Source organism: Protomyctophum bolini (genome assembly GCF_963924005.1).
Source record: "Protomyctophum bolini genome assembly, chromosome: 10".
NCBI lineage: Eukaryota > Metazoa > Chordata > Actinopteri > Myctophiformes > Myctophidae > Protomyctophum > Protomyctophum bolini.
Window position 1 is genome coordinate 9,868,056 of NC_137871.1, and position 22,360 is coordinate 9,890,415.

Sequence of the window (22,360 nt, forward strand, 5' to 3'; positions counted from 1 at the left end):
CACAGTGTATGTATTGATCAAATGAATGCGCTATAATGCTGTGTGTGGACTCTCTATTTCAGGGATGTGTATAGGATAACGGCCCACTCCCAGAAAGGTTGTGATTGCATAGGATGGAATGGATCAAGGAGGAAAGCATTGAAAGAAGAAATTGGGCATCAACTGGAAAACAGAGCATATCTGTAGAAATATGATACCATATTGTACAGTATATTGTGTAAAATGATAGCCTACACTATACACACAGTAAATGATATTGAGCTACACAGTCCACAACTCAAGTGAATCCACTGTGATAGCTGGGAATTCCTTGGCCAGGGGGGGTTGGGGTTTAGAGGGGGAGGGAGTGTTACTCACTCACCACCCACTATACCACCAAGCATGACATCGCTTCACGCACATCAGGGTCAAATGGGTTATTTGAACCGTTCCCTGATTCTATACCGATCAGTTCATATACACAACCATATATGTAGAGTTTTTGACGCATCGGCATCCCCCACAACATCAATCCTGTTCGATATTCGATTCAGGAAGGAAATCGTGAAGATGTCAACATTTTAATAAACCCTCTGGAGCAGGAAATGGTATGTCCTTGGATTCCCCCCCGCCCCTTACACTTGGTCCATTCAGGTTCGAGCACGTCATTAACAGCATAGTATAGTTTATAAATCCAATCCCTGCAGGTTCCTTGATAGTTTAGGGGATTCCAGATAATCTGGGATAACCCCCCCCACCCTTATCAATATCATTTAATTTAGCTGCATATAGACTGAGAAGATATATATTGATAATGTGGCCAGATACATTATCAATATATACCCAATAATTTTCATAGAGGTCAGTCCAATTGATTCACAGGCTATTATTAGGCTATACTCCAATTAAAATTGGGATTAGGCCCTATATACTCAATAAAAAATGTCTTCCAATTAATGGATAAGAGGTCCTTGAAGATATGTGATAACCTCCAAGGTGGCGAGCCACTATACCAGTGCAGTTATTACTGAGCTGTGTAGGAAATACGAATAAGGGTTCTACTCATGAAAAGTAGAATATCAGAAAGATAAGCGTGACGTGGTGCACCTATATTGCCTGCACACGACCATGCCAGGTGTTACACAGACGTTTGTGACCTATATTCAGCTATGGGGTCACTCTTGTTATTTTGGTTGTGTTCGCCGTGAAAATGTGGCTTTCGTGGCTTTGGCCATGGCGTTTCTCCATGTAGAATTTCTGGCAGAATTTGCATACATAAATACAAGCCGAATGCAATGCATTTAAGACGGTGCAGTATATAGTATACAGTGTATCACTTGACTGGTTTAACGGAGATATTCAACATGTTGATTTGATGCCTGCCATGTGCATCTTTCTGTGTATACCCACGGCAGCTATTTGGAAAACCGCGACCCCTGGAGTTGCTATATTCGATAGATCTCCAACTCTGTTGTAGCCGTTAACAGCTGACATGTTCCAGTGATGTTGGGGGTGGGGTGGGGGAGTCGTGATTGTATGAGCCGCACCGTGAAGGGGGAAGTGCTTATTGGTGGAGAGAATCAAGAGGAAGGCCCGCCTATAGTGATCATTTGGAGATATCTCCCATTTACTCCATATTTTGAATCGGCTGTGTGCAATTGTCATAAGGGGACGAGTCAAAGGCAGCTTATAGTAAGTAACAACACTTTTTCTGGCGTTAATTTGCGCTGGCTTTTGTATTTACAAACCATAAAAATCGTCGTGAGGGACGGACTGGTTTGCACCGTGCCTAAAAGGACTTCGGTATTCGAAGAAAGGCTGTTAACAAGCCAAATAGGCCCGTCACAATATGTGCTCATGCATGTGCTTATTATTTTTTCTTATTTTCTCATATTAGGCTATATGCAATAGTCGTGGCTTAAGCAGGCTATGTATCCGAGGAATATTTAATATTCACAGTGAGTGAGCAGGCTATGAAATGTCGACAGCGTTTATAGTGACTGGATTTTACTATGTCCACGACAGGATTGGATCGGTTATTCACAGCATGCCACCCTATTTATGAAGGGCTCGGGATTTGGTTATTATTATTATTATTTTTTAGACATGTATAGGCCACATATTTTATTTAGCAGCCTACACCAACAAATTCGCTATAAATGTGTGATTTTATGTAATAGTGACGACAATTGAACTATACCAAAACGATGTCAAAATCATGCTCCCCCCCCCCCCCCCCATATAAATCTATTTAGCCTATTATTATTATCTACCATGCAGATATAGCCTGCGTTTTTTTTCCTTCCAATTAAAGCCATGTCCTTTGGCAGCCACTGGGGGATATAGCATTACAAGCGACCAATAATTAATGAGCGCGTACACAATTAACCGTTTCACTGATATCCTGAATATTTCATGCAATGACGGGGAAGGATAAAGGGGAGCTGGACGCGCGTCATTGAATAGCGGGACAGCGCGTCCTGGCTGGTATACACTATACAGCCTAATGCTTAATTTATTCTCCGTGGTGTAGCCTATACGGCGGTGTCGATTGCCAAAAAAAAAGAACTGATCTACATGAAATGAAACCAATAGCTTGGCATATCCGTTCTTATTTGGCACGCGACACGACACCCACCGCGAGATTGAGTAAATTATGCTTAATTGCGTACGCTCCTGTCAGTCGGGGGTTTACGGATAAACCACGCCTACACCGAGGTCAGAGATTGTGACAGCGACGTAGGGATAGAAATAGAAACTACTACTACTGCTGAAAATAGTAGATGTACAAGCTCACAGTGTATATCACACGATGAGCTTGTAGGTCGGCTTTTCTTTTTCCCCGGCGCGCAGCGCGACACCGTCCCGCGACGAAGTGTAAATAAACCATGCTCATGTCCTGTAAGTTACACATAACGACACATAGCATCCATTCCCTTTCTCTGCACAACAGCTTGGCCAAGATGGATGTATTTATGAAGGGTTTGTCTAAAGCGAAGGAAGGGGTGGCGATGGCTGCCGAGAAGACCAAGGAGGGCGTCACTGCGGCGGCTGAAAAGACTAAAGAAGGAGTGATGTTTGTAGGTAAGATGGTTAACCACCTGCTCTCTCTCTCTCTCTCTCGCACGCACGCACATGCACCCAATGAGAATGCATGCAGGTGACTCTCTTAGCGAGGTGACCAATTAGAGTGAGAACATTCAGCTTCCCCAATTTGATTGGCTGCAATGAAACTAGATGCTTAGTAGCACAGCGTTGTTTGATTGATTGATTGATTGAAATATTTATGAACAGTTTGCAGAATTACAGTACATTTCAAGCACAGACTCAATACAAAGACTTAACTGTGAGTGGACGACCCAATTAAGCATTACACTTGTTTGCAACAGGGTCCACATTGTTCAATTCATCAAAACATTTAGAGACATACAAATAGACACTTCTATGTAGCTAAAGAACAGAACAGGAATTCATCATATAGGAAGCAAAAAGGGAAAAGATACATGTACAGTGAGGGGAAAAGGGGGGGGGGGGATTCAGATTTTACAGAGGCCAGTTTCGAATTGCAGCCTGAAGGAGTCAAGGGATTCACATGTCTTAATGACTGTTGGTAGGGCGTTCCACATTTTGGTGGCATAGGAGCGAAAATAATTTAGTGCATTTGAATTAGATTTTTTTTTTAATTTTGTCATTGTCAATTCACTTCAGATGTTTCTGTATAGCCTATAAGCGTAGAACACTTGAATAATTGAGTCAGTGCTGGCTTAACCTGATTGCATCATCATTGTTCTTGGTCAAATAATCTTTTCATGCACAGACGGCTATAGACATTTAAAAATCAGTCTGTAACCATATCGTCCCTATTTTTTTATTTGCTATTTTCGGCCAAGAGATCTGGTGTAGAGGGGAAAAAGGAGTTAACGGTATAGGATTTCAGTGGTTCAATGAATGAAAAAACGAAATGATAATGTAGCTTTTAAACAAACAAAAAAATCAAGTCGTAATAATATTGTTGTATTACCTATAATCTCTCTGCAAGCTGATCTTCGTATTGTACTTAAAGAAAGTCAACAAACTACGGTTTGCTTTGGAAAAATGTTTACTGTGATTGATAGTCAAGAAGCTAAGTTATACACTATAGGTTCACTTGAAAAGAATCAGGGTCTACCGGGTCTGTACTTGGCCCCCTCTGTTTATATAGTCTACTGCAGGTTGAAAAGGCCCTCAGCTCTGAACTCTGCACCTGTCTCACTGATGACAAACTTTACGCCTGGGCAAAACTGAATTAATTCTCTTTGGTTCAAATTGTAATATCATATTTTCTCTGTAAAAGTGGGTGACATTATTATCACACAAATAATGTGTTATAATAGGAGGCAAATCTTTCCGGTGATAAAAATGGCCACCAACGTAATCAAAAAAGTCAACCAAAGATTCCTCTACGGGGTCTCCTAACTGGTCAACAAAAACACCTTGAAGACCCTAACACGTGTTGTACAAGGTTTCTTCGACTATATGCACCTCTTGGTACCACAGCACATCAAAGGCTCTTTAAACAAGGATCCAGACTTCCTAAAACAACCCAGATTCGACTCAAACAAGGGATTTAATTAATTTCGCTCCTATGCCACTAAAATGTGGAACGCCCTACCCAACAGCCATTAAGACACGTGAATCCCTTGACGCCTTCAAAACGGCTGCAATTTGAAACTGGCCCTCATTACAAAAAAAAACGTCTCCCCCCCCACCCCTTTTCGCCATACTGTAAATATTTCGTGGCACGTTCCTGTGGATCTGGATGTTCCGGTGACATGTATAGGGCAGATAGGCTTCATGTGGTTAAAACAAAAGCATGACTGAGAAAATATCCGTAATTTGGGAAACATGGACAGTGGCACTACTTGGGGTGACATTGAGTTAGACAGTGCACTGGATGCCATGAGGCTGTGTGTGTACTGTGGATAATGGCCTCGTTCTCTGTCCTCTGAAGGGGGGCAGGAGAAAGGGAATGTGGGGGCGGGGCAGTAGACTGCTGGGTGGTGGTGATATGAGAGCTCACGGGAGGTGTATAGAGGTTCATGCCACATGTCAATGGAACTGCAACAGATTGTGGACAACAGATTCACAGTGAGTGTCCATCCCTTGGAGGAGCGACAGCCCGTGGATTTGTGCATACTTCTGCGTCACCCGGTAAAAGATAACAAATCCACAAATAGACGGAAACAGATGGTTTTTTTGTGTTGGTTTTCATTGGGTGCTGTTGTAATATATGAGTAACTGTCATAATTCCCATGGCCCGGGAGTGTTTATATAGGGCTCGTGTCATGTGGATGCAACATGTCCTGATCAGAGTCCCTGGTTTGATTCCTGGTCGTTGAGAGCATTTATAATGAGTGGGACCATTCGTTCCCCTATACTGAGTACGCTCCACATTTCCTCTCTCACTTCTATATGACTCAACATTCTGACCTGAGATCAGATTCTAAAAAAAATGTCTTCTACATCCTGACAGTTTTCTGAAAAAGCTGTGTTTCTATGTCAGTCGTTCTTGGATTTTTCTAAAATAGCAGACCTACAAGCTCGTAGGCCACCGAGTGGCGCGCTATGAGCTTGTAGGTCTGCTATTTTTCAATAGCTAAAGCATAACATAATGCTAACACCAAAAGGGGCTCCCGCCCAAAATGGGTTATATATGCCCCCAAATAGATTTACTACTACTACTACTTAGTACTACTACTCCATAATGAGTATGACTATGTCCAATGACACTCGATAAAATTGTTTTCAATAAATGACACGCACAATGTTAACGAGGTATTGTTAGAATTTGGCTGGACAACAGTGTGTTGAAGATGTTAAAAATGCTACTTGATAACATATACATTATACAGTGAATGTAGAGACAAACAGAAAAGAAAAAAAAGACCGGAAATGCATGAATAACTATTGGATTGGATAACAATTTGTTTATATTGCAATAATAATGTGTGGTTGTTTATTAGGTGCTAGTAATAAAATAAAAATAAAAACAAAAATAAAAACAAAAATAATAATAACAACAACAACATTAGGTTAGGTCTTTTCTTGAGTTCTGCCCATGCTGTAGTAGCAACTTAGCAAGGAGGTGAGTGGATATTCGTGCTATCTGTAGCATCCTTGTGCATCTGTGTTCTGCTTGTTGAGCAACGTATATAGTATCGTCCTAGAAAGCGACACACGATTGGCTGGGAAGGCCCCATTGTGGAGGAGGGGTGAGAGGGAGCTGATAGGCCGCCGCTGCAGCCCACCTTTGGTGCTGCCGCGGCTGTAGCCCACCCGCCCACCCAGCTGCGCCGAGCAGCCTGTCTGAGGAAGGCAGAGAAGACCCTGTTTTCTGAAAAAGCCATGTTTCTATGTCAGTCGTTCTTCAATCTTTCTAAAATAGCAGACCTACAAGCTCGTAGCGCGCCACTCGGTGGCGCGCTATGAGCTTGTAGATCTGCTGTTTTTCAATAGCTAAAGCATAACATAGTGCTAACACCAGAACGCCCAGAATGGGTTAATTCAAGACACCATTTAATATCACATCTATCCAGTCTCACAGAGCATGTGCCACCCTGTCGAAGGTGCAATGCTATAAGCTAATTGTCTCTATAAGTCACAATGTTAATCAGTCAATTCTAGCTAGGGCTTGGGTGATATGGACAAAATCAAATATCACCATATTTTAGGGTAGAATGGCGATGAAAATATTGTGACAATAATTTAAAAAATGGCAAAATAGCAGACCTACAAACCACAACATGTCATATATTGCCATGTAATCCTCAGTAACTGTTCAACAGGTTAACAGAATGGAAACTGCACTGACAAGTGACTTGTTGTAATGATCACTAGTATTGCTGTTTTAACGATATTACTTTAATTGTAATATGTAGGTCATCACTGTGTGATCTGCTATTTCCTTGCTATGTCCTTGGTAATAGGGATGCTAGGGTTCATGTTGTTATCAAAATAAGTATTTCAGATGTTCGGACTTTGTTCTCATTTGCTTCAGTAATCACTTTTTTATAATTGAAAATAACGTCTTTATTTTCTTTCCACCATAGCAGGTAAAACAATTCAATAAGGTCATAATTGCAGATTCATGTGATAATCTTAAAAGGATACTATGCCAATTTGAAACTTCTCTTTTTTTAAATCCCATTGTATTGTTGAGATCATGACATAATGTGATAAAGAATCTCATCTCATGTATTCAGTGCATATTTAGAGCTTGCTTCCGATACTGCAGAAATGTCCACAGATTTTCTTTTTGCCGCGCAACTCTTTTTTAAAAACCAAGATGAATCCTCTGCTAAAATCGTCAGACTGTAGGATGAAAATTGCGACTAATAATGCATTACTAATTTAGTCATTCAGAGAGTGCTTCGCTGGTGCTTGTTGAGCCTCAGTTTTACACCTCCGTGTATAGTGCCATTTTCACGTGCAACCTCAGTGCTTCACAGGCGACCGGCACTTTAAATGGACGCCTCTCGGATGTCCGTGGTGCTTGGAGGCTCGTCTTTTGAAGACAACCATTCCTGCGCTTCATAATGTTTTCTTCTCTTTCTTTGAATGGGCTTTTTAGAGGCCCCAAGGGTGCAGTGAGAGATGGACGCTATAGCGAGGATATAGTTGAGTGCGTGCCGTGCAGCAAGTAGACTGCTCAGATAGAAGGCTTGAACACGAACTAGACTAGTCATGAATCATGACCCAAAAGGTCAGCTGGTTGCGTTTCAGCCGGCTTCACTCTTAAAGGGCTACCATTTTCTGTGGTTTTCTAACCACATGAACCCTATAGAGTCCCTGTTCAGGGTGTGTGTGTCCGTGGGACATTAGTCTCGCGTAGCCAGACAACTATTCCACAATCTCCGTCCGAATGCTATATAGAGTCTGGAACTACACCTCCCGAAATACGAGTAAGGAGGCTGCCATTTCCGATCACGAAAATATATTTTAGAATATCTTTAGAGCTTAATTTATTTTATTTCCTTTTCTGCTAAGCAGCAAGCTATATATGCTTAGATGTTTTCTATTTACATTAGGATAAATGTGCATGACTGTAAAGACGAAACGGAAGTGGGGAGGAGTCTCCACTTCCGCTTTATATTTTACTCATTACTTCCGTTGCTCCAGACGTATGTATGATGAAAGCATTTGGAAATAGCTTAGAGTATATATATATTAATAGAGACGGCACCGGATTTCTCCTCCCATCCACTTGCATTAAGTTGCTCAAAAGCGCATGAGGCGATTTCACTCCTCTTTCCGGGTAGGAACAGAGTGCATTCTGGGATGGATTGCCCCAATAACATGAACGCGCTGGCTGTTGACTATCATTGCGCCGTTCACGTATGAAACATTCGTTCACGTGTCAGGGGCCCAATAACATGAACGTTGCGCAATGATAGTCAACGGACCAGCGCCGGCTCGAGCTGCGAATGACAAATTCGGCCACTGCGTCCATTTCGCCTCAGGGTTTCCTCAAGGGTGCCGTCTCTCTATCAATATATACTCTTAAGGGAAATTGTGAGAGACAACAGTCTGGGAACGCAAGACTAGTGTGACATCAACATCATACCCGGAAGTTATGCGGGAACGCCCACTGAGTGGCAAAAAAAACCTACTTTCTGGCATTGACAGCCCATACATCCAAACTGAAAGCTCAATGTGGTATGAACTGAAGTATAATAGGATTTAAGTGTTTATACTGTAACTTGTCCTTCTATTGTGAGCAAGAGATACAGACGACACTTGAAAGTGTGACGATGCCAGATTCACTTGCCACATCGTGTCATCCAAAACGACAGAATGACAGGATTCAGGTTAAAACGGCGGAGTGTCCCTTTTTAAGGCTGCCTCTGGAGAAATGGTAACCTGACAACCCAATCCACATCAGCTGTCGGCTTGATAAATCAACGATCGATAAAACGGGAACGGTTTGAGTCGACGCCTGTTCCTAGTATAGACTATGCCGCGGCAGCTTGCAACAATGAGAACATAGGAGTGATTCCTTCCCCATCGCTGTACTATATAATCACGCCCTGGTGTTTTCCGGTTCAGCACACAATGTTACACGTTGTTCCTTTATTACTTTTATTACGTTAATTAATCGTCAGCAAAGTTCTGAACATTAGCTACGTCTTCAACTTCAAGCGGATATATTAATCCCACTTGAGGCAATTAGTTTTTGAGTGGGGGGGAATTAATAAGAGTCTACATCGTTATATAAGGCCCTATAGCTGTACAGCACACCATGATGACCTAGCTTCTCTATATCATCTAAGTAGATTACATTATTTTGACCTGTACATTTTTCAACTCAGTGTGAGAGCAGCGTGTCCCTTGTGCACTGTGCATATAACGTAGCATGAGACGTAATGCTCCAAATACTGTACATGGTGTAGTAATAATTTGGATTCATACGGAAATAGCAGATCTACAAGCTCTACACGTTTAGAGTTTTTAGTGCAAGTATAAAAAAATATATAAGGGCCAAACACATTTTGCAGACTGTTTGAATGCCGTAGTTTGTTTGTAAACTGTGTGTTTTCTTCAAACTACTGTAGTTGTTTTTCTTAAACCATTTGTTTTTTTTTCTCACCACAGGCTCCAAGGCCAAAGACGGAGTCGGTTCAGGTGAGTGTTTTTCCGCCTGTGGGCCCAGGTCATGAGATCATCATTGTCGGCGACGGTGTTAAGAAGCTTAGATTATAGTGACAAGGCACTTAGAGCTGATTAAAAAAAGGAGCGTCTATAGCCTGAAACTGTGTCGCTAACTGTGGCGGCATGACCTTATAAGAACAACAGGATGAGACTGCTGTGTGTGTGTGTGTGTGTGTGTGTGTGTGTGTGTGTGTGTGTGTGTGTGTGTGCGTGTGTGTGTGCGTGTGCGTGTGCGTGTGCGTGCGAAAAACGCTATAAAAACCTCCTGCATTATTGTGGCCAAAGATGTTGAGTGTGTGTGTGTGTGTGTGCACGCCAGCTGTGTGCTGATGCATAATGCATGTGTGTTGCAGTGGCGGAGAAGACCACCGGGGCCATGGGGAACATTGCTGCGGCCACTGGACTTGTGAAGAAGGACGAGTTCCCTACTGACATGAACGTATGTATACCGGACCGAACAGCACTGGGTCTCAACCATAGACTGTAAGAAATATGGACAAAGCGTTCCCCGGGTCTAACGTGAACGTAAAATGAAGCCTGTCGTCAGTCCTTGAATTGTAAATGGCCATCTTTCTAGATGCGTTTGGGCCCAGCTGGCCCATTGGCTGGCCCAGACAACGAGCCCCCCCCCCCCCCTTCTTCTTAGTTGGTTTTTATTTTGACTCGAGTGGGAGGGGAATCCCGATCATAGACTGTAACGGTAGCCACGCCCCTCAGAACATACGTGACTTTATGGCCTTTTTTTTTTATAAATGGGACCATCATTTTCCAAAAAGAATATTATGAAGAAGAGAAGAAGAGACTTTAAACTAGTGACTGGAAGCAGAAAGTATTCATGACCATGTTTATTAAGGTAATACAGTCTAGGTGAAGTTGGGCCCAAATACATGGACTTCTATGGGGCTATGGGTTTTTCTGGGCCCAATGACAGCGCCACACAACAGGCCATTATATGAACTTTCAGGAAATCCCGATTTCCTTAGTGGCTTCACAAAATATCTGTCTGACTGCCCCCCTGGTCTCAACATGAGGTCCAGGGGGTCCCCAACTAAATGATTGATATTTTAGGAACCAAATGTACTCTTATGGATCTGGAACTCCGGGTCGAAAAATTGAATATTATATATATATATATATATATATATATATATATATATATATATATATATATATATATATACTGTATATCAAATGGGGGGTTGTGGCCCAATGCATATGAAGCTGGGGTTCTTGCTGTCACCACCAACAGCAGTCTAAATACTCATTCACATGTATAAGCAACCTTTAGAATTACAATTTTTAATTTCACAATGTATAAATGGACCTGTATACTGTCCATTTATACATTCTTAAAATATGTGAGGGGCACTCTTATCATCATACATCTTCTCATTCCGGCCAATCACAATTTGCGTCCTCACTTTTGTCTTCTGATGGATTTTTTTTAATTTTTGGATCTGCAATGCAATGCTCGCCCTCGGAACGTTGACTTATTATTAAGAAATACAAGCCTATTTAGCCATAGTTCACATGGCGCTCGTCTGTCATGGCGGAACTTCAACCTGTTTTACTGACTTTTTCCATTGACAGCGTTAAGGTCTATACACAAATGTTCAGATTTCAAATATAAAGTGCTCGCCCCAGATCCACAGATGTTACAATTCTCCTCCGGTATCCGTATCGTCCGCATCTATCTATAAATGCACCATGTCTCTGTATGTACGTACGTACGTACGTGTGTACGGCTGTAATGCACGTGACTCGGGAACCATTAGCCCCAACTTCCATCGTTCCATCGTTACCGACTATGTGCTCTACACAGCCGGGCACCAGTCTAGTTATTCAATAAAAAGTGCATTGTGTTGCGACGCGTTGTAGAGCTTGTAGATATATAGAAACTGGGGTTCAAGTGGTGCAGTCAGATTATCCGTATCTCTTTATACTTTGTTGCATGTGTCAAGTTGCACAAGCACTACGGAGATCTGTTTCATCTTACAAAACATTTAATCGCCTGGTAGAGACAGAGGGCTGTATTTTGCATGTCTTAAGTACCAGGTCTTATTACTTAACTTAGGACCTGGAGGCGTGATCAATGCCATTTGGCTATTCTGAAAAATACAAGGATCTTTGCCGGTGATGACACCTAGATACAATGACACCTACTTTTAAAGTAGTATTATTTCGAGTTGAAAACCCAACACCCCACTGTTAATTCCGGTTGGGAGAACTCTGAACTTTCCCCCAAGCTCCACACCCAGCTATATTGACACCCCGATGACACAACGCCGTGTGTACTGTATGTATTGCACCCCATCTTTTGGCTACCATATTACGTAATCTTCCTTTTAGATTAGTCTTGTTTTTATTTAGCTGTTGTGTTGTTCAGAAAGAACATATTAATTTAATTAGCTTGCTCTCTGAGAATAGGGGAAAACACAATTATCATAGCCATTACAGACTGAGAGAATTGTTTTTAAAAAGCCATATATATCTTCATTATGCCTAATGATCTGCTTCTTATGTTCGGTTGGGACGAATGGTGAATGTAATGCATCGTTTTCAATTATCTTAAGAAATCTACCTCAATAGAAAATATACAGAGAAAATATAAGTTTATTATACATTGAGGATCAATTATATGAAAATGGGTGTGAAGTGGCCCTTTAAGAAAATATGAATAACTTCCTGTAAATACAATTCAATTGTAGGGAGGCAAACTAAGTAAACATCATGAATAGACGATGCTTCTCTCTCTGGCTTTTTACTAGGCTTGTTCATTGTTTGTCCCACTGAAGCATCACTTGCGGGACAGACTGTCTGGGAGTCAATGTCCTAGCAGACATACAACAGTACACAGCTCTGTCACAGCTCTTGTGACATTGTACGTCATTTCACAAGAATGTAACGTAATGTCTCTTAGTCTAGCCTAGCGGATGTGAGAAGGTCGTAATGCTTTGATTTGTTCCGGACACATTCATTTGGACATATACAGCCCTGAACTCTGTGTGTTACAGAGGTAGATTAACAGGACCAATAAAAGGGACAAACAAAAAAAAGCTTTATAGATGTGCCAGCTCTATTGTCCCAGCAACAATTTAACCGCTTAATATAAATAAATAAAAATGTATTATGATTTGCAGCTCACACTGTGTTGCGGTGTTGTTGTGAGCTGGCATTTTATTTCCCAAGTCTGTGCCCATGACATGAACAAAATAGGGACGCACCGGGTTTAACTATTACTTGTAGGCTACTATGAATGTATCTAGTGTAAATGTTCTGTATACGAATGATTATTCAGATCATACTGTAGGTTTCCCTCTCCCTATACCTACAGTGCAGACAAGTTGTAGAATGAGTCTTAGTCTAATGATCTAACAACTACGATATCCTCTTCTCGGGATCCCTGGAACCAAAGATTTTCAAAGGGGTGTGTGTGAAAATGTGAAGACCATGGCATTGCCCTACCTACAGAACCAGAGCCAGCGTCAGTGTCCCAGTGTCAGCTCTCTCCACTAGCATAATTCATATTATTTTCTGTCCCCTGGGTGAACTTGGTCAAAGTCAGTATGCTCACGTCGAGTCACGTTTATTTATAATGTAGCACACATTGCACATAGACAAACATAGACTCAATGTGCTCAGTGTCTCTGCTCACCTTCAGTTAGAACACAGGACAGGAAGGGAGAGGACAGGACTGCAGAGCAGAGGCGAGGCGAGGCGAGGGGGGACAGGGAAGTGGGGAAGACATTACAGCACAGTGGAGGGGAGAAGAGGGACTGGGGAGAGACGGGAGGGGAGGGGAGGGGAGGAGAGGAGAGCAGAAAAAAGGACAGGAGATGGGGACCGGATAGCATAGTAGAGGGGTTGCCTCGGAAACCCAGACGGTTTTATTTCCAGGAAGAAGAAATAAGTCTCGGGGCGAAGACCCATTCAATTGTGGCATACAGTAGTGCGAACGCGTATCTCGCATATCTGCTCATTACTGTTGGTCTGCAGCTTTATTCAATTGACACACACACACGCACACACACACACACGCACGCACTCCTCTCTGTCTCCGTCTCTCTAATTAATCAGGCACATCTGCTGCAGCCAGGTGCGTCTAGTTTCTGCCGGCGGATCCTGCCGGGAGATGCCTAATTTGCCTATGCCACTGAAAGCATATACATTAGGTCTCTTCAAGGCTATAGTAGAGAGGAGAGGGAAGCTAGCGAGGACAGGAGAGGCAGGGGGACAGCAGCAACTTCTAAACAGTAAACAGTGACACCTACCTTGCTTGCATGGGTGTTTCAGTAACGGGATGGTCTTCCTATCGTAAGCCCTCCCTGCGGATGAGCTTTCTTTGCCACCCGCATCAGAGTGTGTGTATTTATAATCCGCCCGTTAACCGACCGCATTAATTAATTAATCCAATTTATATGTATCCGCAACCACCCGCAAACCGCTGCAGGGATAGCACAGTGTATATAGCCAATCTACGAGCTCACAGTGTGACGCTGCTGGCTCGCTGCGTCGCGTTGTGAGCTTGTAGATGGGTTATTTATAAGTTGTCACTCACCACTGTCGACAGTTGACCAAGGTGATGTATAGTGCCATGGTTGTATATTCTCATTTCCATGGCAACAAGGCTGCAACGTCCGTTTATTCAGTCGTTCGCGTTCTCACGTCGCAACGACCGTCTTTTCACGTGGCATATCCAGCCCTCGCTCCCACGCAGTCCCACCGACTCGCACGCCAAACTCATATTCCTACCTTCCGTTTTAGTTAGTTTTAAGTTTGTTCCATACTCTCGACTGCCTGTTAGCCTAGCAGCTAGCGGTCCACTCTTAACGCTCGCACGCCGAGATTTTGTGCGTTTTTAAAAACTATAATAAGCCTATAGATAGATGCCATTCATTTACTTCCAGCATTATTTCACCCGCGGTTCATCCAATATTAATTTATGATATATTTTAATGACCCATATCCACCCTAAACTGCGGTTACCCGCGGCTAAATCGGCGACCCGCTGGTCTCTAATAGGGGCCCCACACCACCCCTCCCCCTCATCTGACTCACTAATCTATTCAATCTTCCAACCGCCTCGTTTGAGAGGCTTGTTTGAAGGCCTCGGCTGTGGGTTACAGGTGTTTCTCAAAACGAGACCCTGGTAACTACTCGGAACACTGTTGGGATAGCAACTAGTTAACTAAATAATGTTTCTTTTTTGGGGGGGTTTCGACTGTGGCTAGCGTGTAATAAAAGTTTTACTTCACTCTTTGCATCATCAAATACTATTTCATTTGACCACTCCTAGTGTTGATACCATTATTGTTGTTACCTATTTCATACTCGACTCCCAGGGAAGAAGATTTTTCCTTGGCTTTAGATAACATATAACGTAAAATAACTTCCAGACAGCTTTCCATCTCATGAAGTTGTTTATCATGGTATTGAGGTTAGGTCGTGCTAATTGCATTGGTGGGCCCACAGTAATAACATCAGCTTCGATACAGCACACGGGATTATAGTGTGTTCTGACCTAATTGACTTGATTAGCGCAGTGTTTAAAAATAACAGTGTGATGGCCCACTGGCTTTATTTTCAGGGTCCTTTGTACTAGGCGCAGGAATGATGAGCACATACTCCATGGTGCTTCATACATCTCTTAGTAAGAGATATGACCTATGATACAGTGGAATGGTTAAGAAGCATAATTGTCATAATTAGACGTTCAATGTTAGCTCAGTTATCGAGTGATATGTTTTGGCAAAACTCATACAGGCTGTAAACCAGGGGTGCCCACACTTTTTTGACTTGAGGTCTACTTTTAAAATTGCCAGCTCAAGGTGATCTACCAACCAAAAAAATATTATCCCATTGCTTAAAATACTAAAAATAAATAACATTAAGGCATTAGGACTGTTTCAAAATCAATTCTATTTATTTACCTTTTCAGTTACCCCACCTTGCAAAGAAGAGATTTTTTGTTAAAGTTACTCTTTGTAATAACGTCAATCAATTTCAATTTGTAATAACATATTGCTCATAAAATGTTACAAATATTAAAAGTATCACACATAAAAAGCATACACAATCACATGAAGGAATAATGCACCACTCAACTCAACCAGAGCATAACTCCCACCACAGGACTCTGGCAATCAATTAATACAGTTGCAACCACTATATTAATGGAAAGTATTTCATACAATTTAAGTTAAAAAAAATCTGAACTATCCCTTTAATCAGATGACTGCTTGCAGCCTTGCACTGAATGGAGTCCGTCAGCGCTGCGTAATCCGGACAGTCACTGCTGACAGCTAGTCTTAAACAGGCCTCAAAATGATCGTCCGTCAATGTGGAACGATATTTGGACTTAATTATCTTCATGTGGGAAAACGCTGATTCACATAAATATGTGGAGCCAAATAACGCTGTGAGCGAGGCTGCACAAGTCCTGATGTTTGGATACTTTTCCTCCACGAGTAAGCTCCAAATTCTCCATCGTGGGCACACAATTTTAACTGTATGTCAGCCTGCAGTGCCATGATCTCATTCAACGCAGAAGAGTTCATGTTAAAAAGTGTTGCTATTTTCGAGGCAATGGAATCAACATTAGCTTCTGAATGGGAAGCACATGAATGTAGCGATGGGCTCGAGTAAGGCAAACACAGTTGGACTTGGAATGTGACATCGTGAAAAAATAATCTTCTTCCCACTCTGCATGGAAGTGATATGTTTTAGGCTTCTTTGCCGCGCGCATCTTGCTATATGAACAATGATGGATAGATATCCTTTTAATGTGTTTGTTTAACAACAGAACAGACCCGACGTTCCCCCATAGAGCGTTCCCCACACTTGAAAACAAGGCACTGCATTGTGGGGGGTTTTAAATGGGCACCCCTGCTGTAAACTAACGGTCCATTTATTTTTTTCAGATTAAAGTAAATTGCATGCTTCTGTCTCACTGTCTCTGTCTGTCTGTCTGTCTGTCTGTCTGTCTGTCTGTCTGTCTGTCTGTCTGTCTGTCTGTCTGTCTGTCTGTCTGTCTGTCTGTCTGTCTGTCTGTCTGTATCCCTCTCAGCCTGAGGAGTATGGTCAGGAGGCGATGGAGGGGCAGGGAGAGGCGATGCTGGAGCCAGAAGGAGAGACATACGATGAATCCCAGCAGGTAACCTCACCACAGAATGCCATTACCTGAAACCGTTCCTTTTTTCTCATTCTTAATCCGATCTTCAATCTCAGCCTGACAGCGGTGATATTACTGCTGAAATCATGCCACATTTTAATGTACTCTAACATAAAGATACATTGCCACCAGACCACCATAGAGGTGGCATAAACCTGATAGCATCATCATACCCGTTACTAGTGGCAAAAAACTACTTTCTGGCCTTGACAGCCCATACATCCAAACAGAAAGGTCCTATCTGATTGCATTAAATGACGTTGAACGAAACCCTCTATATCGGCATAGTGTAATTTGCATTTAGGTATTGATTGATTGATAATTTTCTTAGACAATTAGATGCAAACAGTACAGGGTACAGTCAAGCACAGCATTGGTCCAAAAGGACAGCACCGAAGAAAGACCTTGCGGTCTTGTTTCCATTCGGGTCCCATGCATTCATTCACAATGACAACAGTGACAACAAACAATACGTTTCTCAAACACACTAGATCTATATGTACAGGTTGGAATAGAAATACATTATAAAACATAAAAAATGGGGGGGGGGGGGGGGGGGGAGAGCCAATCACCTTCTCTCCCTTTGACCTGATGACAGTGACAGGTGAGTTTTCAGACCCTTTTTAAAGGAAACCAGTGATCTGCTTGTTTTGAGGGAAGGGGGCAGGGCATTCCACACTTGAGTGGCAGTGCTGTGAAATGTGAATTTACCCATATTTGTTCTAAAAATGCGTGGCACCAGATCATTATTTACACTCCCTCTAGTATTATGGCTGTGGGAGTTGCTCACCTTTTTGAGGTAATCAGTCAAGTAAATGGGCACTGTGGGCATGGACGGCAGAGCTGCATTTACAATCTTGAATGCTAGTCCCATTTTCAGTTGTTTAACTCTGTCCTCAACACTGAGCCAACCTATGCTATCAAATTGTGTTGCACAGAGGTGGGTCATGGGCCCTAATCCTAGTAAAGTCTGATTAGTTTGTTTTGGGAGGTCTGGAGCTTATTTTTTTGTGACATTGAGATGTTGGAATACCAGGAGGTGCATGCATAGTCAGATAAGGGCTGAATGAGAGCCCCAGCTAGTGTCCTGAGAGCCGTCTTGTTAACAAATGAGGAAATTCTTTACTTTTCTGATCGCTCTTGTTGCCATGCCTTCACCCGTCAGTTTATTGTCCAGGATATAGACCAGATATGTAACCTCTTCTTTGTTAGCTATTACTATGTCATCAATACTGACCTTAAAATTAACCTATTAAGGGAATGGTTGGAACCAAAAAGGATGGAATCTGTTTTACCTGGTCAAACGACAAGCAGTGGTTGTAACTGTGTAAGCAGTCACAACCACTGTGAACGCACTGTGAATTTCTTTTTGTTGTGATTTTAAGTTTGTAAAGCAGCAGCCACAATGGATACGTTAACTGCATACAACTCGATTGACAGGTCATATTATTGGTTGAAATTTGCCACCTGGAACAAATCACAATTTGACTTTGATATAAAAATGCCTTTGCTCATATTGTTAAACAGGAGTCCAATATGACCGAGCATGTGCTCTAAAATCATTAAACCCTTTTTTATTGTGTTATTATTATTATTATTATTATTATTACTTGCGCAAGTAGTAATGTTTTTCGTCAGGTGCTACGATGCGTATGTCCCATAGCAGCATATGAGCATATGACGTGATGAAGATATGTACCAATGCCAGGGTATAATTGGTTATCGATGGTGACGTAACGATGACATGTTTCAGTGTCGGGTGGATTAAAGGTAATGCCCCTATGTATACATGTATGTAATCTGACACCACTGCCATAACAAGCACAAGTAGTCATGTCATACGCTGCCACGGGACATACAAAAGCAGACCGTGCAGGTATATGTTGTTGTCCGGTATGTCCCATGACGTGATGAAGATATGTACCAATGCCAGGGTATAATTGGTTTACGCTGGTGACCTAACGATGATATGTTTCAGTGTCGGGTGGATTAAAGGGACATAAGCATCAAACGACCCGAGTAACCACAGTGTACCACTAATCAACTCACAAATTATATATACAGGCATGTCCTTTAATCACGTCATATGTTCATCACGTCATATGCTGCTATACGGGAGGCTGAGATTTGAACGTTTGTAGCGGTCGCCAGTACTTGCGCGCTCTGCTTGCGCACTAGTAGGCCAAGAGTGGCGCTCTACGAGCTTGTACTGTAGGTCTGCCATTTTTGAAAATTCGAAGAACGACTGACATAGAAACATAGCTTTTTCAGAAAACTGTCATTTTCAAACAGACATTTTTTTAATCTGATCTCAGGTCAAAATGGGTTAAATAGATGGCAAATTAGTTTAGGGTTAAGGGGTGGCACAAGATATAGCCCAGGCTTAGGCTATACATTTAGTTTGGCAAGTCTGGGCATGTAGTCGTCTGTGTGTCTGCGCACGTGTATGTGCACGTACAGTATGTGGGTGTGGCTAGAATAGATGTGAACGTGAGACGGATGGTTATGTTTGGAAGGCGGCTCTCAAGGGCGAGGCAGACGATACTGAAGCCATTCCTTGTCCATCAGATCGATTTCCCCCACAGTAAACACACGGCAATAAAAAATAAAAGAAATCACACTAGGTCACACGACGTTTAATGTAATCGTTCTGCTAGATGGTATAATCGGTGAAACTGGTTACACTAATGGGTGTATATACTAATATAGGATTACACGTCACTTAAAAGTTAAAACCCTTTTGAATTGTAGACACCAGCTGGCTTGCTGCAGTAGAACATTGATTGCATAATATGATCTTAACCGTGTTAATGATCATAGTTGAGAACATGAGACCTTTCACTTCATCAGTCGGTTATAGAGAATAAACACACACACACACACACACACACGCACGCACGCACACGCGCACACACACACACACACACACACACACACACACATATATATATGCATTAGGCAGGTGCCTGTTCTTGTTGCAAATTAAAAGTGATTCGCCAGAGGGAGAGTTGCATATTCCATTCACGTCCTTCCGCCATCTCTCTCTCTCTCTCTCTCTCTCTCTCTCTCTCTCTCTCTCTCTCTCTCTCTCTCTCTCTCTCTCTCTCTCTCTCTCTCTCTCTCCTATCCGTCCCTCCTCCACACATGCACGTGTCTCCCCCTCCCCCATCCTTCGCTACACCAGCAGCATGCTAGGTTCTGCCTGAATGGGTGTGGTGATGACGCTGGCTGGCTGGCTCCATGCATTGTGGGTAGTGTCTCAGGGTCTCCCTGCATTGCTGTAAATATGGAGTCTCTCTGCCGCCACTCTCAGTCGCAGCCGGACGAGCATTTCTGTCTCCCCCCCCCGAAGGAATCACCGTTTCGCTGAAATCTCATACTGTGAATAAATAAGCCCCCCCATCCTGCGTCATACTCCCTTTTGTCCAACGTGCCGGACGGATGGTTAGAAAGTGTGGTTGGGTGAATGATGGTCGGAGGCAAATGTGTTGTTTTTATGGTTATATATTATGAGAGGGAGGCTTGTGGGAGGGAGGGAGGGAGGGAGATAGTTGCTGGGTGATGCTGAGCGCTACATGTCCTTGAGGCTGCTGATTGTGGGGCGGTGCTGCCCTCTGCAGGGCAGAGAGAGAGACGCACTCAACCTGTACAGTGACATCAATACCTAGGCTATATACTGCACAAGAGATGGATGGATTGTAGTGGTGCGACAGTTAATCAAACTAATCTATTTCATCAAACTAATCTATTCAATCAAACTAATCTATTTAATCAAACTAATCTATTTAATCAAACTAATCTATTTAATCATTTTTGTTTTTGTTTTATCATCGATAATTCGTTTAAATGATGGATAGATCCCATTTGTCATTTTAGGCTAAATGTTTCGAAACATTTCTGGATTAGTAGCCGAGTTGAGTTTGTAGATCAGCTATTTTTATGGCAAAGTCTAAAAAATGAGGCTTAAGTTGTCAACCAATTTGTTGACAATGAATAAACACAGTTCTAGATTATTTGGTTAATCGAAAAAGTAATGGATAGATAGAATAATTGCTAAGAAAATAACCAATAGTTGTAGCCCTAATTGATTGCATGCTGTTGATAATAGTCTCCACTATTTGTCTCCTAAAATTGAACAAAGAATTATCCTACATCTGACTGCCGTTTAGTCGTTTACACAAGTGCTTACTGTATATTGTTACCAAAGCAGGTTCAATCGCTTGCTTGACACACTGGCTTCCTACAAAGGTTCTATAAAACCATGGTTCAAAAAAACATTTCTGTTCCACATGGAAACATTTAGTTCTATTGAGCAAAGTATCATGTGGGTTCTGAACTATATTTAAAGAGGTTTCATACTGTAGAATCTTTTTAGACCTAAAAGGGGGGAAAAATGGGGTCTCTATATACAGTAGTTCCATATTGAACCTTTTAAGACCTAAAGTTACATAAGTATACCTTTTCTGTGCCAGGTGGCATACATGATGTGGGTTACAGAAACGTTTTCAGGTCAATATAGACCTTGTTTGTTTGTTTATTTTGTGTGTTAACGGTGTAGAAGTGTGTCTTAGTGATTTTGTCTTTGTTTCAGCAGAGCCAGGATTACGAGCCTGAAGCGTAGAAGCATCATTCCAAATGATCATCCAACCAGCAGCACAATAACATTTCTATTTCTAACAAACAATAACAAAAGGACAAATGCTGAAACGATCACGATTAATACCCCCACCCCTGTCCCTCCGTTGCAAAAAAAAACCCATGGAAAAAAAGCATTCCCACTGAAAAATTGTTCTTCCTTCAAGACAAATCTTTTATTATGATATATATATATATTGTAAATGTCATGTTCTTAATGTAATGTGTTGGGTGTAGGTATTTATTGATGCGTAGGAAATGTCCTTTCGGTCTCACTTCCTTGTCTCCCTCCCAACGAAGTGAGACCTGAACGAGGACTTGTGACTTTGTACTTTGTGCGTATCTATATTTAGAAACACGTGTGATAGATGTTCATCATCTTCCAATGATAACGCTGGGAATGAGAAGAGAAAAAAAAAACATTATGAATACGTTAAGTCCGGTTGCAAACAGAACTACAATAATATCCTCTAAGTGTCTACAATGCCTGTTTGTGGGTTTCTCTTTTGCATTTGATTTGAAAGCGAGTTATTTATTTATTTAATGTTTTTTGAAGTAAGAGTTTTATACATTGTATCTTTATAGTTGCTCGTGAAACCATTCCAGTGTATTATCCGTTTAGAGATGGACAAGTTATACATGTTTGTGTGTGCGTGTGTGCGTGTGTGTGTGTGTGTGTGTGTGTGTGTGTGCGTGCGTGTGTGTGTGTGTGTGTTCATGTGTACTGGAGATTTTAACAAGTTAAAGTCGGTATATTATGTCTTGAAATCATAATGGTTGTCATAAACAATATGTGCTTTAAAATTGCAGGACATGTCTATATAAAGGTTTATGTGTCACGCCAGACAAACAATCCTATGTAAATAAAAAAAGTGAGAAAAAAAAGTC

The 22,360-nt window shown here is 41.9% G+C and overlaps 1 protein-coding gene across 1 annotated transcript; it reads left to right on the top strand.

Annotated features, from left to right (window-relative positions):
• Positions 1-1,641: 1,641 nt before the first annotated feature.
• sncb (synuclein, beta) lies at positions 1,642-22,160 on the top strand. Its single transcript, XM_080773623.1, has 6 exons — positions 1,642-1,671; positions 2,933-3,063; positions 9,610-9,639; positions 10,020-10,105; positions 16,733-16,819; positions 21,432-22,160. The coding sequence occupies exons 2-6, from the start codon at positions 2,943-2,945 to the stop codon at positions 21,456-21,458; spliced, it is 351 nt and encodes a 116-aa protein (XP_080629749.1). The 5' UTR covers positions 1,642-1,671; positions 2,933-2,942; the 3' UTR covers positions 21,459-22,160.
• The last annotated feature ends 200 nt before the right edge of the window (positions 22,161-22,360 follow it).

Bases quoted from the DNA above. Each gene is read 5' to 3' on its own strand.
- sncb (XM_080773623.1), top strand. From the start codon at position 2,943: ATGGATGTATTTATGAAGGGTTTGTCTAAAGCGAAGGAAGGGGTGGCG. The intron at 3,064-9,609 runs GTAAGATGGTTA...TTCTCACCACAG, and splicing joins AGAAGGAGTGATGTTTGTAG to GCTCCAAGGCCAAAGACGGA. The intron at 9,640-10,019 runs GTGAGTGTTTTT...TGTGTGTTGCAG, and splicing joins CAAAGACGGAGTCGGTTCAG to TGGCGGAGAAGACCACCGGG.